The sequence below is a fragment of the Lissotriton vulgaris genome, chromosome 7 (genome assembly GCF_964263255.1).
Source record: "Lissotriton vulgaris chromosome 7, aLisVul1.2, whole genome shotgun sequence".
NCBI classification, from domain to species: Eukaryota; Metazoa; Chordata; class Amphibia; order Caudata; family Salamandridae; genus Lissotriton; species Lissotriton vulgaris.
Genome location: NC_141695.1, coordinates 861437199 through 861455617, shown reverse-complemented (window position 1 = coordinate 861455617; position 18419 = coordinate 861437199). Strand labels below are relative to the sequence as shown.

Sequence of the window (18419 nt, the reverse complement as noted above, 5' to 3'; positions counted from 1 at the left end):
CTGGTACAGCTGACGGGTGTTAAATGTTGGCCCATGTTACGCAAGTCTCTGACTGCGGACCAGAATAAGTTGCCATTCTTCCCCCCCAGCTGATTCGGATAATGCTTCCCAGGGTTCAGTCAGGAGAGTACCCGTCCGCTCATTTATGGCAGTTTTATACACTTTCCTAGCTATCCTTATGTCTGCCCTGCATCCAGGTTTGGCGGTTAAAGCCTTACGCAGACTCCTGTTGGCCTCCGAACAGTTATGGTCGAACCATCTTGGTTCTTTCCCAACCTGGCGAAGTGGAACCGATAGGAGGGATCTAATCACCGAACAAAGTTCGATGAAATTTTTAATTACACTTGAGCGAGAGACTCTGGTTGATAGACACGAGGTAATTAAATTTGAATGCCCTTGTAACAGTCTCGGTTATTTTACCACTATCCAGCCCCTCCACTTTAATCTAAGTTTGTCTCTCTATGGAGTTATATCCCTCGCCCCTTGAGATTTAGCATGCACGGGGCGGGATACTAGTCTTAGTACCGCTGTCAGGGGGTTGTGGTCTCCAAAATCTGTTACGGAAACCTCTGCGGCCAAAAGGCTATCTGCGAGCAAGGGGAAACTAAAATAAAACCAATAGTTGAAGCGCTATCCCTTCCTCTGAACATTGGTGCGCGCTGATTTTTACTAGGTGAACCTAAATCCATTACATTGGTAAGGATGTGCTCACTAAGGAAAGTGCATAATTCCAAACCCCTCCGCACAGCTGGGTCTGCATGCCGTGTACCCACTCTGCCACCCCAGTTCAGAAATGGCCATAAGTTGGCAGGGTATGCTCAGAAGCGAGTCCCTTGGATTCAAGCAAGCTGGGCTGAAGACGGCTTTAATGCCAGAAACCGGTCCTCTGTAGCTTGTTTCCGGTCCAGGGAAGGCATGGCTTGGCAGTTCGGGCTGGACTGTTCCCATGAGGCACAGGGCCAGACTGATTTGCATATGGCCATGTCTGAACTGGGGTGGCAGAGTGGGCTAAAGAACGGTGAAGGATTAAACCCAGATCAGTTGACTGGGGGTGAGTGCTTGTATTGTCCACGCTCCGTCCATCATTTCCTTTGGTTTTTCTTTGTTCGCCATAAGTTGGCAGGGTATGCTCAGACGTGAGTCCCTTGCTCACTTTGCCACTGGATTCAAGCAAGCCGGGCTGAAGACAGCTGTAATGCCAGAAACCGGTCCTCTGTAGCTTGTTTCCGGTCCAGGGAAGGCATGGCTTGGCAGTTAGGGCTGTACTGTTCCCATGAGGCACAGGGTCAGACTGATTTGCAATTGACCATGTCTGAACAAGGGGTGGCAGAGTGGGCTAAAGAACGGTGATGGATTAAACCCAGATCAGTTGACTGGGGGTGAGTGCTTGTATTGTCAACGCTCTGTCCATCATTTCCTTTGGTTTTTCATTACCTTAATGCTCCCTCCAGATGCTATACTAATCCCAATGAATAAGCCCCCAACTGCACGGCCAAAATCAGGCCTAGGTGCTATTGAACTGAAACAATGGAAGCCTTCTATATGCAGATCGTGTGAAGCCCATGTTTCATGAAACATTATTACATCTTGGTAAGATATTATACGTAGCGAATCTGTGTCAGCTAATCTTGGCTCAAGGCCAGCAGCATTCCAGCTCAGGATTCTAAAGTCAGAATCATTTTTGCTTCTATCAGTATTATGAGGGGTCTTGGTTATTCCCCCACTGCCAGTTAACACATATCCAATACCACCCTCTGCATGATAGTCAGCTGGGCTTGATGACTGTGTTCCGCAGTTCCAGGACTTCCTGTTCTTTTGTCATGGTAGTTTGTCAAATAGCTAATGTGTCCCTCAGTTTGACATTGGCCAACCTATCTGACAGTCACTCCTGTGAATCTAGGTTTGAAAAAGCCTTATCAAACCGGTTGTAGGTTGGCACATTAAACTCATATGTCCCCTGATTGTGAACAATAACGGGGGATCGCGTCTATACACAGGTAATGGAGGAAGGTTACGATAGAAAAAAAACAGTGGTAGGATATGAATCCCTTCCCATATGCCTTGTCCCTGCTCTTTCTAAAATGGTTTGTACTAATTCTGGGGACCCAAAATTCAATACTATGCAATCACCCCTCATTTTGTTCGATTTCCCTATCCAGGGGACCCTTCTAACCATTTTAAAATCCTGAAACAAATGGCTACCCAACCCTGTCTTTGTGTCCAAAAAGTGGAGTACCCTATTTCTTAATGAGGTCTAGTGCTCCTCAGAATTGGGTGCTATTGGTGGAACATTTGAGAGCACAACAATATAGGGTGTACAATCTGGGGGTAGATCAACACCTTCGCTTCGGCGGCTATTCCGCCGCAGCGCTAACGGTCGCGGGGGTGGGGGCGCGCGGCTCACCTGCACGGGTGACAGAACCGTTCCGTCACGGCCCCGCCCGCTTAATGAAACTCGCTGCGCAGGCGCGAAATCAGCGCCACGCAGGCGCCGCGAGCGGATCGTGACTGAACCGTTTCGTCATGAGCACAGCCCACCCGAGGGGCGTGACGGAACAGTTCAGTCAATCGCGTCGAAGTGGTTAAGGTGTCCCTTACTATGAGCGGTTTGAACAGTGGTTAGACCACCTTCACTCAAACCCCAGCAATTTTCCCCAGTTATTACTCCTCTTTGAGTGGAATTAGTTTGTGCTGGTAGTATGTATTGAAAGAGCCTGTGTGTACGTACCTGTTCTAACGGTACTATCATCGGCCATTGAAGGCTGTTGTAAAACAGAAGCCAAACTTGTACTAGACCCCACCTGGGCTGTTAGGCTTCCATTTGGTGGCTGACTAGATTGAGAAAAAGGTTTTTGCTCAATATTGTTTAATCGGGTGTCAATGTCTACAAGTTTATTTAACAATGGGTTTAGTAACACCATTATTTGCCCTCTAATTTGGCTAATAAGCCATCTTCCAAGTCAATTTGGGGCTGCTTTCAGGGGCATTGCCATCTAGTAGCACGTGGGCTGATAGAAGTAATAAGTTACCTCGTCAGAGGGACCTGTCTTGCCTCGAACAGAGCCTTTTGTTTTAGCCGCTTTGCTAGTTTGTTGGGTTGTGAGAGGTAGACCCCTCACCTTCCTTTTGTGTTGTGGCCAAAACTGTACCGCCCCCAACCTGTGTTTGTCGTGTTGATCGTGTTACAATTTGAGGTGGGGATGGTGACGTGGCAGTAATATCTATATCTATAATTTGTGGATCTTCTACAGTGACTATTATAGGCTCAGGAGGCCCGAGAGCCGATTGATAGATGCTGTCCAAATTAGATTCAGCTAAATTCAATAGGTTTAACAGGGGCCCGCCTGTGGGGACTTCCATTGAGACTCGACGTGTCTCCAGTGATAGTCTTCTTTGCGTAAGTTCTATTTCATGGGTTAAGAGTGACTCTGCCCTAATAAGGAAGGCATCAAGAGTGCCTGCAACCCCTTGGCCTCCAACCCCTTTACGGATGCCCTTGGTCGTGCTCCTATTCAAACAAAAAATGCTAAGATGTGGGAAAATATCATAGTCCGCAATAGGTGAACAAAATCAAAGTCACTGACCAAATTTGCAAGATGCAGAAGTCTAATGTTGAGATGAAGGGGGGTTGGCCCTACCTTCTTCTGGCTTTGACAGGCGCGGACCGTGCGCGTCCCGCGCTGCGTGGGGCCTTGTTTGAATTTATGCGCCTCCTGGCGTAGTTCCGTGAAGCGCCGCGCCTTCTGGGTCTTGTGGATCCCCTAGCGCGGCGATGTAGATGGCGGCTTTCAGCCTCTCGGAAAATGCAGCGGGCCCCGCAGGAGGTATGCAGCGGGCCCCGCAGGAGGTATGCAGCGGCCGAGATCCCCACCAACAACGGGGCAGGCAGCAACAAGCAGTAGGTGCTCCAATAGCACGTCCCGCGCTGTGTGGGGCCTTGTTTGAATTTATGCGCCTCCTGGCGCAGGTCCGTGGAGAGTCACGCCGCCGGGGCTTCTGGGTCTTGTGGTCCCCCCTATGTAGATGGCAGCAATAGCGGCTTTCAGCCGCTGGGAAAATGCAGCGGGCCCCACAGGAGGTATGCAGCGGCTGAGATCCCCACCAACAACCGGGCAGGCAGCAACAAACAGTAGGTGCACCAATAGCGCGTTTTGGCCAATGATTGTTGCATACTGTTCCACATCGAGATAACAAAATGACGCATCAGCCACTGTTTTTCCTTCTTTTGTTTCATTTGCAGTTCTAATGTGCTGGGCACCAGTTTTGGAGCTGTTAATTATCAAAGTTGCTTCCAAAGTTTGCTTTAAGGAAAGGAGCAGCCTGGTAGCAAAAAGTGGTTGCTGAGCTCCCCAAAAATATAAAAAGGCTGATCTGCGTTGGCTACTCTTTTCTGTCCTCCCCTTCAGGCTACACCTTCAGAATAGGCTCTGATGTTCACTCCTCAATACTAGAGGTGGAAGTGAGTATCTTGCTACACCAAGGGACTATGTAAGTGGAGCTTTTACTCATTAGGTCGAGCGTCAGCGAAAGGCTTATTGCTTTAACTTTCGAGGGAATCTGAGACCGCGTTCGGCCACGCGCCTCTGCTGTCTCAGATTTGTCCTCGAGGGCGCGCACGGCGCTGTGCACATCCCCTGCCTCCGTTTCACAGCCTCTCTCAATCACACACAGCAACACTCACGCATGCGCACACACACACACACACACACCCACGCAGGCACACACACATACACCCACGCAGGCACACACGCATGCATGCATACACACACACACACACACACACACACACACACACACACACACACACACACACACACACACACACGGTGGAGTCTGCGTATTTAGAACTGGGAAGCGCTGCAGAGAAAGCGCTGTACGTAATAAGATCCCCGCTCCTGGCCCGAGGTACTTATGGTGTGTGAACTTACCCCCCAACTTCACCGCCGTGTGAGTGCTTCAATATTGCCATTAGAAGCACCGCCAGCAGCCCGGGAACCCCGGGACGCCGTTGCCTGCTCCACCTACGTCACCTCCGTGCCGCGCTGTGGTTGGCTCAAAGTTTCAGCCATTCCCGCCGCGTCAACAGAGGGCTGCGCCGGGATTGGCTGCAGCTCTCGAGGACTTCAGTGACATCAGCCTCTCTGTGGTGGAGAGGAGGCCTGAGCAGTGATCGGACAGAGTGAAGAGTCGAGGGGGGGGGGGGGGGGGGGTTGTCTGCGTGACTTGTTTTTTTTTTGTGCATGCGTTTTTTTTCATTGTTACTGCGTTCGTCCGCAATGGCGTTCGTCTTTTCCCTGGAGACAGTCAAGGGAGTTCGTCGAGCTTTGAAAGGGGCTTTCTTCTGTAAGGGCGTACACAAGGTGAGCACGCATGCACCCCACACACTGTGCTGGTCAACTCAGAGCTTTCAGCTTTTTTCGGCTTCGTAATCCGAGGCATGCTGTATTGTTGAATTCAAGGGTACCTGTTTGCAAGGTGAGTTTTTGTCCTGCTGTCACAATTAACCTTTCTTTATGTGGGACCCTAACATGTTTTAGTCTAGAAAATAAAATACTGTTCTCCAAAAAGAACTTTGTGAATGTTTACAAGGCCAGTATTCCGCAGCTTTGAGTAAGATTATTTGTAAAATGCGGAACGCGGCCTACTTAGCCGCGCAGCCAATGTTCTCTGGCAGCGAGCACCCGGGTTTTATAAAAAAATACCTTTTTTGATTATCCGTCTGTTGTTTCTGTCCCTTTCCTGGCCGCCGCTGTATATATAATCTTGGGCAACAGACTCCCGCCTTCCGAGCCTCTTTTGACTCATCGGGTCTGCACACCTAAGAAGTGCGGCAAAACTACTACTAAAACCACAAAAATTCCATAAGAAAAAAACGTATAACAGATCCTTCTCTGGGATGGCACCCAGAATTTGGAATGCTATACCACCAGAAATCAGACTCAACCCATCCACTACCTTTTTTAAAAAGGAAGTTAAAGCCATCCTCATGGCCAAGTTCACATGATGCTGCTGAACCTACGGAAGTCCTGTGACGAAACGCACATGTGCCCCCAACCCTCAAGACACTTTCTTTCCTTTGATGTTACACCTAACTAGGCTGTTTTTATTATTTCCCTTGTACATATGTTTCTGATCTGCTTTGGTTTTCTGTTTAAGTAACATTTACTGTATGTACAGCGCTCTGATACCCGCTAGGATCTTGTTTGCGCTTTATAAAACTTTTTAAATAAATAAAATAAGCAAACTTCTGGGGAAACTATTCAGCCCAAGTGTCAGGTCTCAGCATACAACCAGTGACAGACTAGTCGTGAGGCCTGGGGCACCCTGCTTTAGTCCTTTGAGAACCTGTCACAGTTTAACCTTCAACAAAATATGTATTTGTCGGTGCTTTCCTACGTATATTTTGTTAGTAAAATCCAAAGCAGGGTGGTCTAAAAAAATCAGTCAGACCAAACAGACGTTTTTTTTCTTATCCGGTCCTTAGATCTGTACATTTTGATATCTCACGGTTCCCTTAAACTATTCGATATCATCAAATAATACGGACTACAATTTGGAAATAGAAAACAGCCTCATGTATTCAACAGTAATCAAACTATGCTCGGTAGTAGATAAATACACAGCGTGTTCCCTACGAAAAGAGTGTACTTGGAACCAATGACAGGTGATAAATGCAGTGCAAATGTTCGCTGAAAGGGTCACTGAAAAGGGCAACAGAGTTAAAATCCTACTGGACCCAGTTACAACGCTGCTCTTCGGCTGGAGTAAGACGCCGGCGCGTGACATTTTCTGCTGTGCGTAATTCAGCTGGGGTGCAATATCACTCAAAATACCGATGGCACTAAAAATAGAGTAAAAGATATGGAAAAATAATACCGACATGCAAGTCTAGATGTTCTATACCGAACTGCACATATATGTACCTATACCTTCAAGGTACGAAGATGTGGAGTTAGGCATAGTAAATCTATACTTATCTATATGGACTTCCCTTTCAATATTTTGTGCTTTGATAGTCGCGTGGCTTAAGAAAATACACTTCTACAGCTGTCAGTCTAGAGTGGCCATCTGACAAGAAGTCGAATAAACAGACAATACCAAAAATTGGTTGTTTTTCCCAGATCTTTGACTGTGAGGCCAGTTAATGGATGCAATGACTTTAGCCAGGTCTACGTGTTCGCTCTGGCTATTGGTTGAGAACATTGTAAGCTGTATAATACAGGAAGGAGAAAGATGAAGCTTTGAAGCTGATGGTGACCGATGGAGTTGTCTAAACATATTATCCAGTCAGGATTTGATTCTGTTCATTCCATTTTGAGGCGCTTGAACGCCAAAAGGACGCATTATCGGTTTGGTCGGTCAAGCTTTTTCAGATGTGCAGTATAAACCTTTAAATCTACCTTTTTACCAACAGTTGTCCATAAACTGAAGAGTCCCATCAGTGATACCTACATCATCTTAGGCAGGACAACAATACAAGTCTACACCTATGACTGCACAACAAAAACACAAGGTTGGGAGAGGTCATCCTTTTCCAAGATCACTCTAATGTGATAGTCAGAAAGAATAGAAACTATCCTTTAGCTTCGGGCCACTCAGACTTCGCAAACCAAGGTAACCTGCTTAGAGACCCCCATTACATCATGAGACATCAGCAAGGGTAAAAGGGAGGGCCAAGGTGCTATTCTTCTAACAGGTATGACTGTCCTTGGGCCGGTCTGTCCTGCAGATCGCAACAAAAAGGTGATGCCAATTTTTTAAGCTGTTTACAATAAACTTGTACCAAACACATGCCCCCACAAAGCTACAAAGTAAAAATGTTTTATTCATTTCAACTAATATTGCACTAACAGGACTCAGAATGTGCATTTTGGTCAGAATAGCTTTAAAGGAGGCTTTGCTAAACATATTTCACCCGACCACCCAAAAAGTTAGGAAAGATGATATCCATGTTCAATCTCTAACTCATCACGTTTAGGAGAAAATAAGCATTCAGGTTGGTATCTTTGGCAAATATTTCAACAGTACTTTAAGAGAGCAATGTTGCAAAGCAGGTGGAATACATTAGAAAAATGATCTCTACTTCTGATCAGAGAGGATACCCGGTGCTGCAAAGTTAGAACTAGTTTTCTTTCTCTCCAAGAAGGACTGAGTACTAAAATCTACCCTGAACCATTTTGCATGGTAGGACAAATTAAAGATGCGGTTTCTGAGCCAGGTCCTGGTGGCCTTTAACTACAGGATGCCTACTTTCATCTTCAGATTCTCAGATTCTTCTCACCCACACTTCAGGTTCACTGTGGAGGGCTCTACACGTATCTGTTTATGCTTTCACTTTTGGACTGACAGCAGCTCTCTTCAAAGGTGCTGATTGTTTTAACAGCTTCACTGCAGTGGTCTGGAGTTTATTTACTCCTGTACTTGGACTGAGTGGTGAAGACTTGAGTCCGACTTGTGGTTCAGGACCATTTACAGCAGACAGTAACTGTTCCATGACCTGGGCTTTAACGTAAAAGTCCAGAAGTCTCACCCCACTACCACACAGAGGCTTCTCTATAACAAGGTGGGGCTTCTTATGAAGGACTTTCATCCTCAGAGTATTTTGAATATTTGGGTGATGAGTCCTCTTTCCTTAGCTTGGATCCTGGTCTTGAGTCGGTTGACTGCTAGGCCTAATGCCCTTATGTATCTTGATGCCTCGCGTCTGGTGATAAATTAAGACCCCCTCCACTGGTGCGTGGTGGCAGTGGCTGCAAAAATAAGGCAGTATTTTGGCTCTGGTGTGAATCTTTCAGTCTGCATATCGAGATCTGCCCTGGTTGATGGATCCTTCAAACCTCTGCAGTGTCAAGCTACTGTGGCCAGTAGAAGCAGCCACCACATCCTGCTAAGGGGAATGCATTAATCCAATATGAACACTAAGTTCGGGTGTGACTTTTGCTGAGGCCCTCTTCACCCATCCAAATTACCAATATATAATCCAATTTTCAGGTGTCAACAATGCAGGTGTAACGCAGCAATGGGATTGTCAGCTTAGTTTAATGGCTGCTTGTAATTAGACCTAGGCAAAAGTCTCATTACGCTGGAGTAAATGACATAATTTTTGTACTTTGTGTAATAAAATGTATGCTAAATTACCTAGATTACGCCACATTGTACAATTTAATGGTGACATTTTTACGCAAGATATAAAGTTCAAGTAAATTAACATGTGGCATTTAATTTTTTTTTTACGCAAACAGACTGGATAATTTAGCACAACTGCAAATCTGAATAAGAGCGACTGTTTTGAACGCAGTGTTAATTTTTGAATGAGATGCATCTCGTCTAATTTCACAATTTTGCTGTCATTTCGAGTAATTACAGTACGCAAAATTACGCGTGGCAAGCCTACCCCTGCTTGTTACATTACAGCTAGTGTTTTGTATGTAATCGGTACCGAAACCTGAGAATTGCCTCGCAAACGAAACTGTTAGATGGCATAAACATTACTGAAAGAGGTAGGTAATGCTGGCCCGACGAGGAAAACTGGGAACAACCTCTAGAATAGAAGGTAAGTGCACTTTGTTTTTCCCGGTACCAAGAATAGGATAGGACATCTAAAACTGTTCTACATCACTCATTAGGTGGAAGGCATGGATTCAAAGTAGCCTTGAAGATTGAATTCAGTGTCTTTGGTCCTTCAGGCTTCTGACATCTTCCTCCCTTTTCGCAGCCTAAATTACCTCTGCTTTGAGAATTCACTTGAATGTTTGTTTTGCCGTTGCCTTTAACAAGATGAAAGTCTGTGTGACATAGTTTTGCAGCGTGAATCTTTCTGGATTCACTATGCTGTGCATATTCCGCGGTCTTGTGGTTGGGTCCGGATTCTTAGTCTTTTCTTTGTTTTTTTTTTTTTTTTTGTAGCCCTTGTGGGTGTCGGCGTCACACCTCCTTGGGTGCATTTCCGGTGACGTCGGCATGCTTCCTGCGGAAGCTCCCACTCTTGGGCACCATCTTCAGATTCTTTTTTCCGCGGTCGGGTCTAGATCGTTCCCGTTTGGGCTCCAGACATTTTTGGAGAAAGTACTGAAAAGAGTGGAAGTTGGAGGAGATATTGGAAGAAGAAGACTAAGAAGACTTCACAGAACAGCGACGAAGAGGGAAGAAGGTGAAAACCTCGACAACTTCGACGATCGTCGACGTCCACGCGGTCAGGGAGGCCTGAACGCACGAGGATGGACAACACACCGTTCAAGTTCTGCCCGAACTGCAGACACAAGTACGCACAGAAGGACCAGCACCCGGTTTGCAACCTTTGCCTACCGGTTGAACACAGAAGCGAGGACTGCAACACCTGCGCTGTCTTCGCCCAGAAGACCCTTCGCGTGAGGAAGAGACAGAGGGTAGCACACGCCGCCCTCGGCGGAAAATCCCCGACGCCATCGCTGTACGAGCTAGGGATTTCCGAGGAGGAGGACAACGCTGCCGCCGAAGACGACAGCTACACGGTCGTAGAGACCGATTACAAGAAGACACCTGATAAGGTAGGAGACTCGTCGTCCCACAAGAGCACGAGAGACTCTGAGTCTCGAAAGTACGAGGCCAAGAACCCGAAGGCGCCGACGCAGCGACATCTGCCGTCCGCGACCACAAGCAGGCCCAGCGGATCCTCGGAGAAGGAGTCCCTGGCGCCGAAAGCTGTTGACCAGCAGAAAGCGTCGAAGATCGTCGCCGAAAGGGACCGATCGACGTCGAGGGAGAAAGACCCTAAAGCCTCGGCACCGTCCAAGGACCCGAAAGCCAGTTCGACGTCCAAGCCGTCGATGCCGAAAATCTCGCCGCCGAGCCAGGCGCCGAAGAGAGGGGCCGAACGTTCCGAAGCCGAACACGCGGCCGAGGTGGAAAGGAAAAGGCGTCGGCTAGAGGCCGAGATGGCAAGCCTCTTGCAGCGGAGAAAGGAGGTCGCCGCCGAGATGAGTGCCTTCACGATTCCACTCAAGACCAAGCACACCGTGCTAGATCTGGTCGAGGAGGAAGAGGAACAGGTCGACGACCATGTGCCGAGCGACGAGATGGTCGACGAGCGGGAAGCTGAAGAAAATCCCTACGAGGATTACAGTTATGAGGACTAAGAGGGCAGTAGGGTGGACGCCGAGTCGGTCACCTCTGACCCACGCGAGGAGGATTACCTAGACGTCGACACCGAGAGCCCGGAAGAGCCGGTCGACTCGTACCCCTCGAGACCCTCGCCGCCGAACGACATCGGGGCGTACAACTCTGCGATACAATCAGCCGCAACTGCATTAAAGTTGAAACTCGACGAAGAAAAGCAGAAAGCAGACTTCCTGCTAGAGACTTTGCTTCCAACACAGACAAGAAGCCAGTTCCTCCCAATGCTCGAGAGCGTCTTGGCTCTGGGAAAGGAAGCGTTCAAAGAGCCCGCAACATGCAAGGCGGTAACTCCCAGAACAGAGAAAAAATACAAACACTCCTCGAAGGACCCGGCCTACATCCGAGGCGAAATCTCCGCTGACTCCATTATCACTTCGACAGCTAGGAAGAGGGCAAGCGTATCCACTACCTCGGGCCCACCGCCGGATAAGGAGAGCAAGAGGATGGATCTGGTGGGGAGAAGGATCGAGCGAAATGCCGCGACCCATTGGCGGATGGCTAACTCCAACGCCCTGTTAAACAGGCACATGTACCAGATCATGGAGGGGCTGGGGCACTTGGTGAAGGACCTACCCCAGGATGCCAGGCAGAAGGCCGAAAAGTTGATCGAAGATGGGAAGAACGCGGCAAATTCTTGCCTTAAGACGGCCCTGGACGGAGCAGACACCGCCAGCAGGCTCATGATGATGGGTGTCACGGAAAGGAGACACGCCTGGCTCAGGATCTCAGGGTTCAAACCCGAGGTGCAACACAGTATCCTGAACACACCGTTCAACGGCGAAACACTTTTCGGGGCAACGGTTGACGACAAACTATGCCAACTCAAAAAAGATAACGAGACGGCAAGATCCATGGGGGCATTGCAGTTCAGAGGCAACAGAAGAGGCACCCCGGCACGGAGGCCCGGCGGGAGAGGTGGAAACCAGCCAGGTACATCGCACCAGGCCTTCCAGCAGACGCACCAGACAGACCCGCAGGCTCAGCAAGGTCACTAGAAGCAGTCCTGGCAATACCAGCCAAGAGGTCAGTCCTTTCGAGGGAGAAATGGACGTGGTCAGAATAGAAGAGGGGGGCAGCAGCCCACCTCAAAGTGACTTCAGACACCTCCGGGTGCCCGACCACAGGAAAGACCCCAGGGGGCATCACGTACGAAGGGGTCAGGACAATCTAGAAGCCTACGACCTCATGACACCAGTGGGAGGAAGGTTAAAGTTCTATCTCCAAGAATGGAGAGAAATAACATCAGACAAATGGATACTAAACATCATCCAATTCGGATACTGCTTGGAGTTGGAAGGAAAGCCAACAAACAGAAAGCCAAGGGGGAAGCCACCAGCAAGAGAACAGCTGGCGAGGCTTCAGGAAGAAGTGCAAGAACTTCTACAAAAACAGGCCATAGAAAGAGTTCCCTTCAGGGAAAGGAACAAGGGAATATACTCGACGTACTTCCTAGTACCAAAGGTCGACGACAAGATGAGACCCATCCTAGACCTAAGGTTCCTCAACAAATTCATAAGGACACAAAAGTTCAAAATGACCTCCCTGCAGGAGGTGCTGCCGCAATCGCAGGTCGGAGACTTCATGGTCACGATAGACCTCAAGGACGCCTACCTGCACATACCGATGAACGAGAAGCACAAGCATATGCTCAGGTTCGCAATCGGAGGAGGCCACTACCAGTTCACAACGCTGGCCTTTGGACTGAAATCAGCACCAAGGGTATTCACGAAGTGCCTCGCGGCAGTCGCAGCGCACCTACGAAGGCAGGGGATACACGTATACCCTTACCTGGACGACTGGCTGGTGAAAGCAAACTCGTACCAGAAGTGCAAGCAGCATGCACAGGCAGTGACGAGCACGCTCATAAACCTGGGGTTCTCCGTCCATTGGAAGAAATCATCAATGGAGCCAGAGCAAGTAAAGATCTTCCTGGGGGCACAGATCAACACCTTACAGGGCAAAGTGTTTCCCAGCGAGAAGAGAGCGAGGGCGCTGGTCAAGGAAACTCGCCTCTACCGGCAGGGACAAGCTCGGACAGTGAGGACTGCGAGCAAGATCATGGGGATGATGGCATCGTGCATCCACCTAGTGCCGAATGTGCGGCTCCACATGAGACCCATGCAAGAATGGCTCCAGGAACAATGGTCACAGGCTTCGGGCAGTTAGGAGGATCTTGTGGTGGTGACGCACGCAGTGCAGAAGGAGATGGCATGGTGGACCTTGGAGAACTTAACAAGGGGACAACCTCTAACACTCCCAACTCCGACAGTGACCATCACCACGGACGCATCCCTGAAGGGATGGGGCGCTCACATGGACGAGCTCAAAGTGAGGGGTCTTTGGACGCCAGCAGATGCGACAAGGCACATCAATTTCCTCGAATTGAAGACTATCTTCCTTGCACTGAAAGCCTTCCAGACAAGACTGTACAGGCAGAGGGTGTTGCTACAGACAGACAACACCACAGCGATGTTCTACATCAACAAGCAGGGTGGAACACAGTCAACAACGCTTTCGACGCTGGCGCAGGAGATATGGAGGTGGGCCATCCCTCTCCAGATAGACCTGCTAGCCATACACCTACCAGGGAAGGAGAACATTCAGGCAGACTGGCTGAGCAGACAGACCTCGGCATCCCACGAATGGGAGCTCAATGCTCAGGAGACAAGGAGGCTGTTCAACAGGTGGGGAACACCATCTGTGGACCTGTTTGCAACACGCCAGAATGCGAAATGCCGAAACTTCGCATCCAGACAACACGAAGAAGGGTCCCTTGGGAATGCCCTATGGATAGATTGGTCCGGGAAATTTGCGTACGCTTTTCCCCCCGATACCACTGATACACAGAGTACTGAGCAAGTGCAGAGCGAGCACCATGACCCTGATACTGGTCACGCCACAGTGGGTGGGCAGACTTGGTACTCGCAGATCATGGAGATGGCGCAGTGTGCACCCCACAGATTCGCCAGAAGAAAAGACCTGCTCTCCATGCAGAACGGAGAGGGGCTGCACCCAGAACCAGAGAGCATGAGCCTAGTAGCATGGCTCCTGAAGACATAGAGTTCGCACATTTGAGACTGCCCGAGAGCACCCTCAGGGTCCTTCGGGAGGCACGAAGGCCCAGCACACGGAAGTGCTATGTCGCAAAGTGGAAAAGATTCACGATGTGGTGCAAGAGGGAAGGGCTCCACAAAAAACTGAAAAAGGACTCCACCGTACTGAAGTACCTGACTCACTTACTGGAGAAAAACCTCAGCTCGTCCTCCTTGAGAGTTCACCTGGCGGCTATAGTGGCATACACAAGGGGGGAGATGGGCAGAAGCTTCTTCACATCACAGGTCGTGAAGAGGTTCCTGGAAGGAGCAAAAATGATTGCACCACCCAAGCGGGTACCACCACCGGCATGGAACTTAAACGTGGTCCTGACGGAACTCATGAAGGAGCCCTTTGAGCCACTTCACAAGGCCTCCTTGAAGATGCTAACTATGAAAACTGCCTTCCTGGTTGCAATAACGTCCTTACGAAGAGTGAGCGAGCTGCAAGCGCTAACGCTACAGGAGCCCTACTTACAAATACACAATGACAGGGTGGTGATGAGGACCGACCCACACTTCATGCCGAAGGTGGTGTCCAAGTTCCACATGAACCAGTCCATACAGATACCGAGTTTTTTCCAAAAACCAACGACTAAGGCAGAGCGAGCTCTACACACACTGGACGCCAGAAGGGCGGTCATGCATTACATTGAAAGGACTAAAGGGCACAGGAAAACGAAACAGTTCTTTGTGTCCGCCAACAGTTACATGGGCAAGGCAGTGACTAAGACCACTATTGCACGATGGATCGCGCAAACTATCCAACTCTGCCATAAAAGGGCAGGAGAAGAACTGGCAGAGGGGGCACGCGCCCACTCCACTAGGAAAAAGGGGGCTACAATAGCCTTCCTGGCCAACACACCCATACAAGACATATGCCTGGCGGCAACATGGGCTTCGGTACACACATTCACGAAACACTATTGCGTGGATGTGCAGATGAACAAGGAAGCACAAGTCGGACAAAGGGTGCTCCAGCATATATTCAGAAACCAGAGCTCATCTTCCACCCAGCCGCCACGGAAATGAGAAACCGCTACGAAATCGATGCACAGCATAGTGAATCCAGAAAGATTCACGCTGCAAAACAAATAGTTTCTTACCTGTCGGTGTAGTTTTGCAGCTTGAAGATCTTTCTGGATTCACTAGCGAACCCACCCACCTCCGCCAGAAAGATGAGGCTGGAGAGAGAAGAGGTGGTCAAAAAAAAAAAAAAAAAAAAAAATGAGAAGTGAACATAAGGACAAGTGGTAAAGAAATTATCACCTGGATAGATCACTGCCATTACTTCGGAAAAGAAAGAAACACGGAAAAAAGAATCCGAAGATGGCGCCCAAGAGTGGGAGCTTCCACAGAAAGCATGCCGACGTCACCGGAAATGCACCCAAGGAGGTGTGACACCGACGCCCACAAGGGCTACAAAAAAAAAAAAACAAAGAAAAGACTACGAATCCGGACCCAACCACAAGACCGCGGAATATGCACAGCATAGTGAATCCAGAAAGATCTTCAAGCTGCAAAACTACACCGACAGGTAAACTATTCGTTTTGGTTTTTTCTGCTTTCTTTATCTTGTGAACGCTTACGTGACAGGAAAAGATTTCCAATAAGAAAATACCGGGAAACACTTGGTATGAAAAATGTTGAGTGAAGCGAAAAATGGCACGTAGTTGTATTTTTCTGTCAAGGAAGTGATACAAATCTACTCTCCCCTTTTGGTGCCGTAGATTAAGGTGACAGATTGTCTGGGTTCCTCTGTCAGATCTCTGAAAATAGCCTCTCTGATCAAGTTGGGCATCTCATTGGGACCTGGAGTTTAACCACGCTCCATTTGCCGCCTTCCACAAATTTACATGCAGTGTTTTGAAGAAGTCAGGAGGTCGTCGTTCCAAAGTTGGAATTCCTTGTGAGCCTGTGCACGCCACAAATTAACATGTTTAAAGTTATTGTCGAAGCTCATCTTCAATCTCTTTGCACGCTGAAGAAGGATGGGAATTTATTCCAAGTAACAGCGGGAGTGCTTTTTAGCAATGTCAATGTGCTCAGCAGATTTCCACCTAAGCCAGATTTATACGTGTGTATGCACTTGTTCGAAAATGTTAACAAACGTTTGGTAGGAGTTTCCAGGCCTGCTTTCTTAAATTGTTGTGAATTCCGAAGTCCTAAATCTGAACCAATGCACAAGTCCCTGCGTGTACTTTTGTGACTTTTTATTTTCTTATTGTTCGGTACAGATTTGCTATCCATTCATCTTTTATATTTTAGAATGCATAAAACTTATTTTAGTAAGTGGAGCATCAGATAAATTGCATTTAAAGTTGCGTAATAGTTTAGGAACATTTAGAAGTTGCACATGTTTTGTGTATTTTATTTTGATAGAAATCTCCAATCTTGCCTTCATGCTACTACAGGTACTTTGCATATCAATTTGGAGTGTTCTGGGAGCGTTAAAAATAGACTCAATTGTTACATTTTGCAACCGTTAACACGTTAGTGTACTGGAGCCACTGTCAGTAATGCGAACTGAGCGGACAGCACGGTGCGTTTCTGTAGAGCACTTGCCCCAATAGTAGAGGGTTTTAATATATCTCATTCCTATATAAACGTTTGAACAACTTGCATAATATATTCTAACCTTGCCTTTAGTGACTCATTTTTGTTATTTTTCATGTTGGGTCTCGAAATTTACCTTAAGTACCATAAATTGTAACGTCAGTTTACAGTGTTTAGAGAGAGCAGAAGTGTTGTATGTATCCCACGTAAAACAGGTTATTCATAATTGTGGTAAGGAACGTTCCCACCCAAGATCTTTATTCTCAGTAAACTAGAATACAAATCGCAAGGGGGCATTTTATTTATTTGGCAGTAATGAATATAATTTTTTTTAAAACAATTTTTCAGTTTTGTGACATAACAAATACACAAAAAAAACCTCCCCCCCTGGCATCTTAAAAACACACAAGCAAATCGACAGCCTCATTATGACACTTTTTGGACCTTGGTTACACTTTAGACATACTGAGACCCATGAGGAAGATCCAATACCAAAGGAACTGAATAAAAATACTGCATCGTGAGGAAATAAGTAATGAATATAATTAATGCCCAATGCCGCTGCATACAGATTCTGGATGTTCAATGTGCTCTAGTGGCTGGAGGATTGAAACCATTGTGGTCCCGTTAATGTATTCCAAATTATCAATTAAATCTTTTGTCCCCATCTCTGCAGCCCTCTGCTAAACTTCAGGTGTCGAAGAAACCATTAATGAGGAAAGAGATGAAGGAGGAGAAAGGAGATGGGAAGGAGAATCAAAGAGTAAGATCTGACGAATCTGGAGAGGAGAAAAATGGCGATGATGAGAATCAGAAATCTGGTCAGAAGAAAAAAGGTGTGTAGTATGTTAGTCCATACATACATGTAATGATGTAGCCGAGGCAGATGTAGATCAGGGGTGTGGAATTTACTAAAATATCTACTTGTCCATGGGGCAGGTTGCTTCATAAATCTACTTGTCCGGTAACAAAATCCACTTGCCCACTTGGTGCCATGTACAGCAGCAACAAATTATGGCCGCAATCTCATTATATAAGAGTTCTGATAAAGCCTCCTTGATTATGCCAGGGCTCATACCATAGTAGTATTTGAATACTTGCAATCCACTTATGTTACCACGTTTCCGCAGATCTACATACTGGGGCTGAAGGTAGTGATAAGCAATAGTTCCAGGGTCAGAGTGCCCTTTTGAGTCGGTGCAAACCTACTAACTTGCATGTTTTAAGGGTATCAAAAACTCTTTTCTAATATATTCCCATACAGAGAAATGTTGGAAATTTACTCCTGACGATGGTAGACGTAAACCTACTTAGGAAAAAAGTGGTTGGAGGGAAAGTGAACTTGCAAACACTCAGATTTTTGCATGAGCAAATCTACACATGCATATTTGCCCATACAAAAATGCAGTTCACAAATATTTTCTAGGAGTACTATTTATTGTCCTACTTCAGTAAATTCTTGGGAATTCACGAAAAGCCGCATAACTACCCTTAATGCAAGGACATGTATCTTGGGTGCACTTTTGAAATTGTATTTAATAATTGGGCCCCTAATATGGTCTGGCGTTGACCGTGACCTTTTGTGTTTCTTAAACTTCTGTTTCGGCTGGCTTCACT

General features: G+C 47.4%; 2 protein-coding genes across 4 annotated transcripts in view; both read left to right on the top strand.

The window, feature by feature from the left end:
• Positions 1-18419, top strand: part of LARP1 (La ribonucleoprotein 1, translational regulator) — a 773488-nt gene that overhangs the window by 300767 nt on the left and 454302 nt on the right. For all 3 annotated transcript variants that reach the window (XM_086931251.1, XM_086931250.1, XM_086931252.1), the window contains exon 4: positions 17479-17638. In XM_086931251.1, the coding sequence (XP_086787377.1) occupies positions 17479-17638 (160 nt within the window). The remainder of the gene's footprint in view (positions 1-17478; positions 17639-18419) is intronic.
• LOC147702577 (uncharacterized) lies at positions 13311-15541 on the top strand. Its single transcript, XM_086928804.1, has 2 exons — positions 13311-15308; positions 15399-15541. Exon 1 carries the CDS (start codon positions 14196-14198, stop codon positions 15276-15278), a length of 1083 nt encoding a protein of 360 aa, XP_086784930.1. The 5' UTR covers positions 13311-14195; the 3' UTR covers positions 15279-15308; positions 15399-15541.

Excerpts from the sequence above, each read along its gene's own strand:
- LOC147702577 (XM_086928804.1), top strand. The coding sequence starts at position 14,196 with ATGGCTCCTGAAGACATAGAGTTCGCACATTTGAGACTGCCCGAGAGC.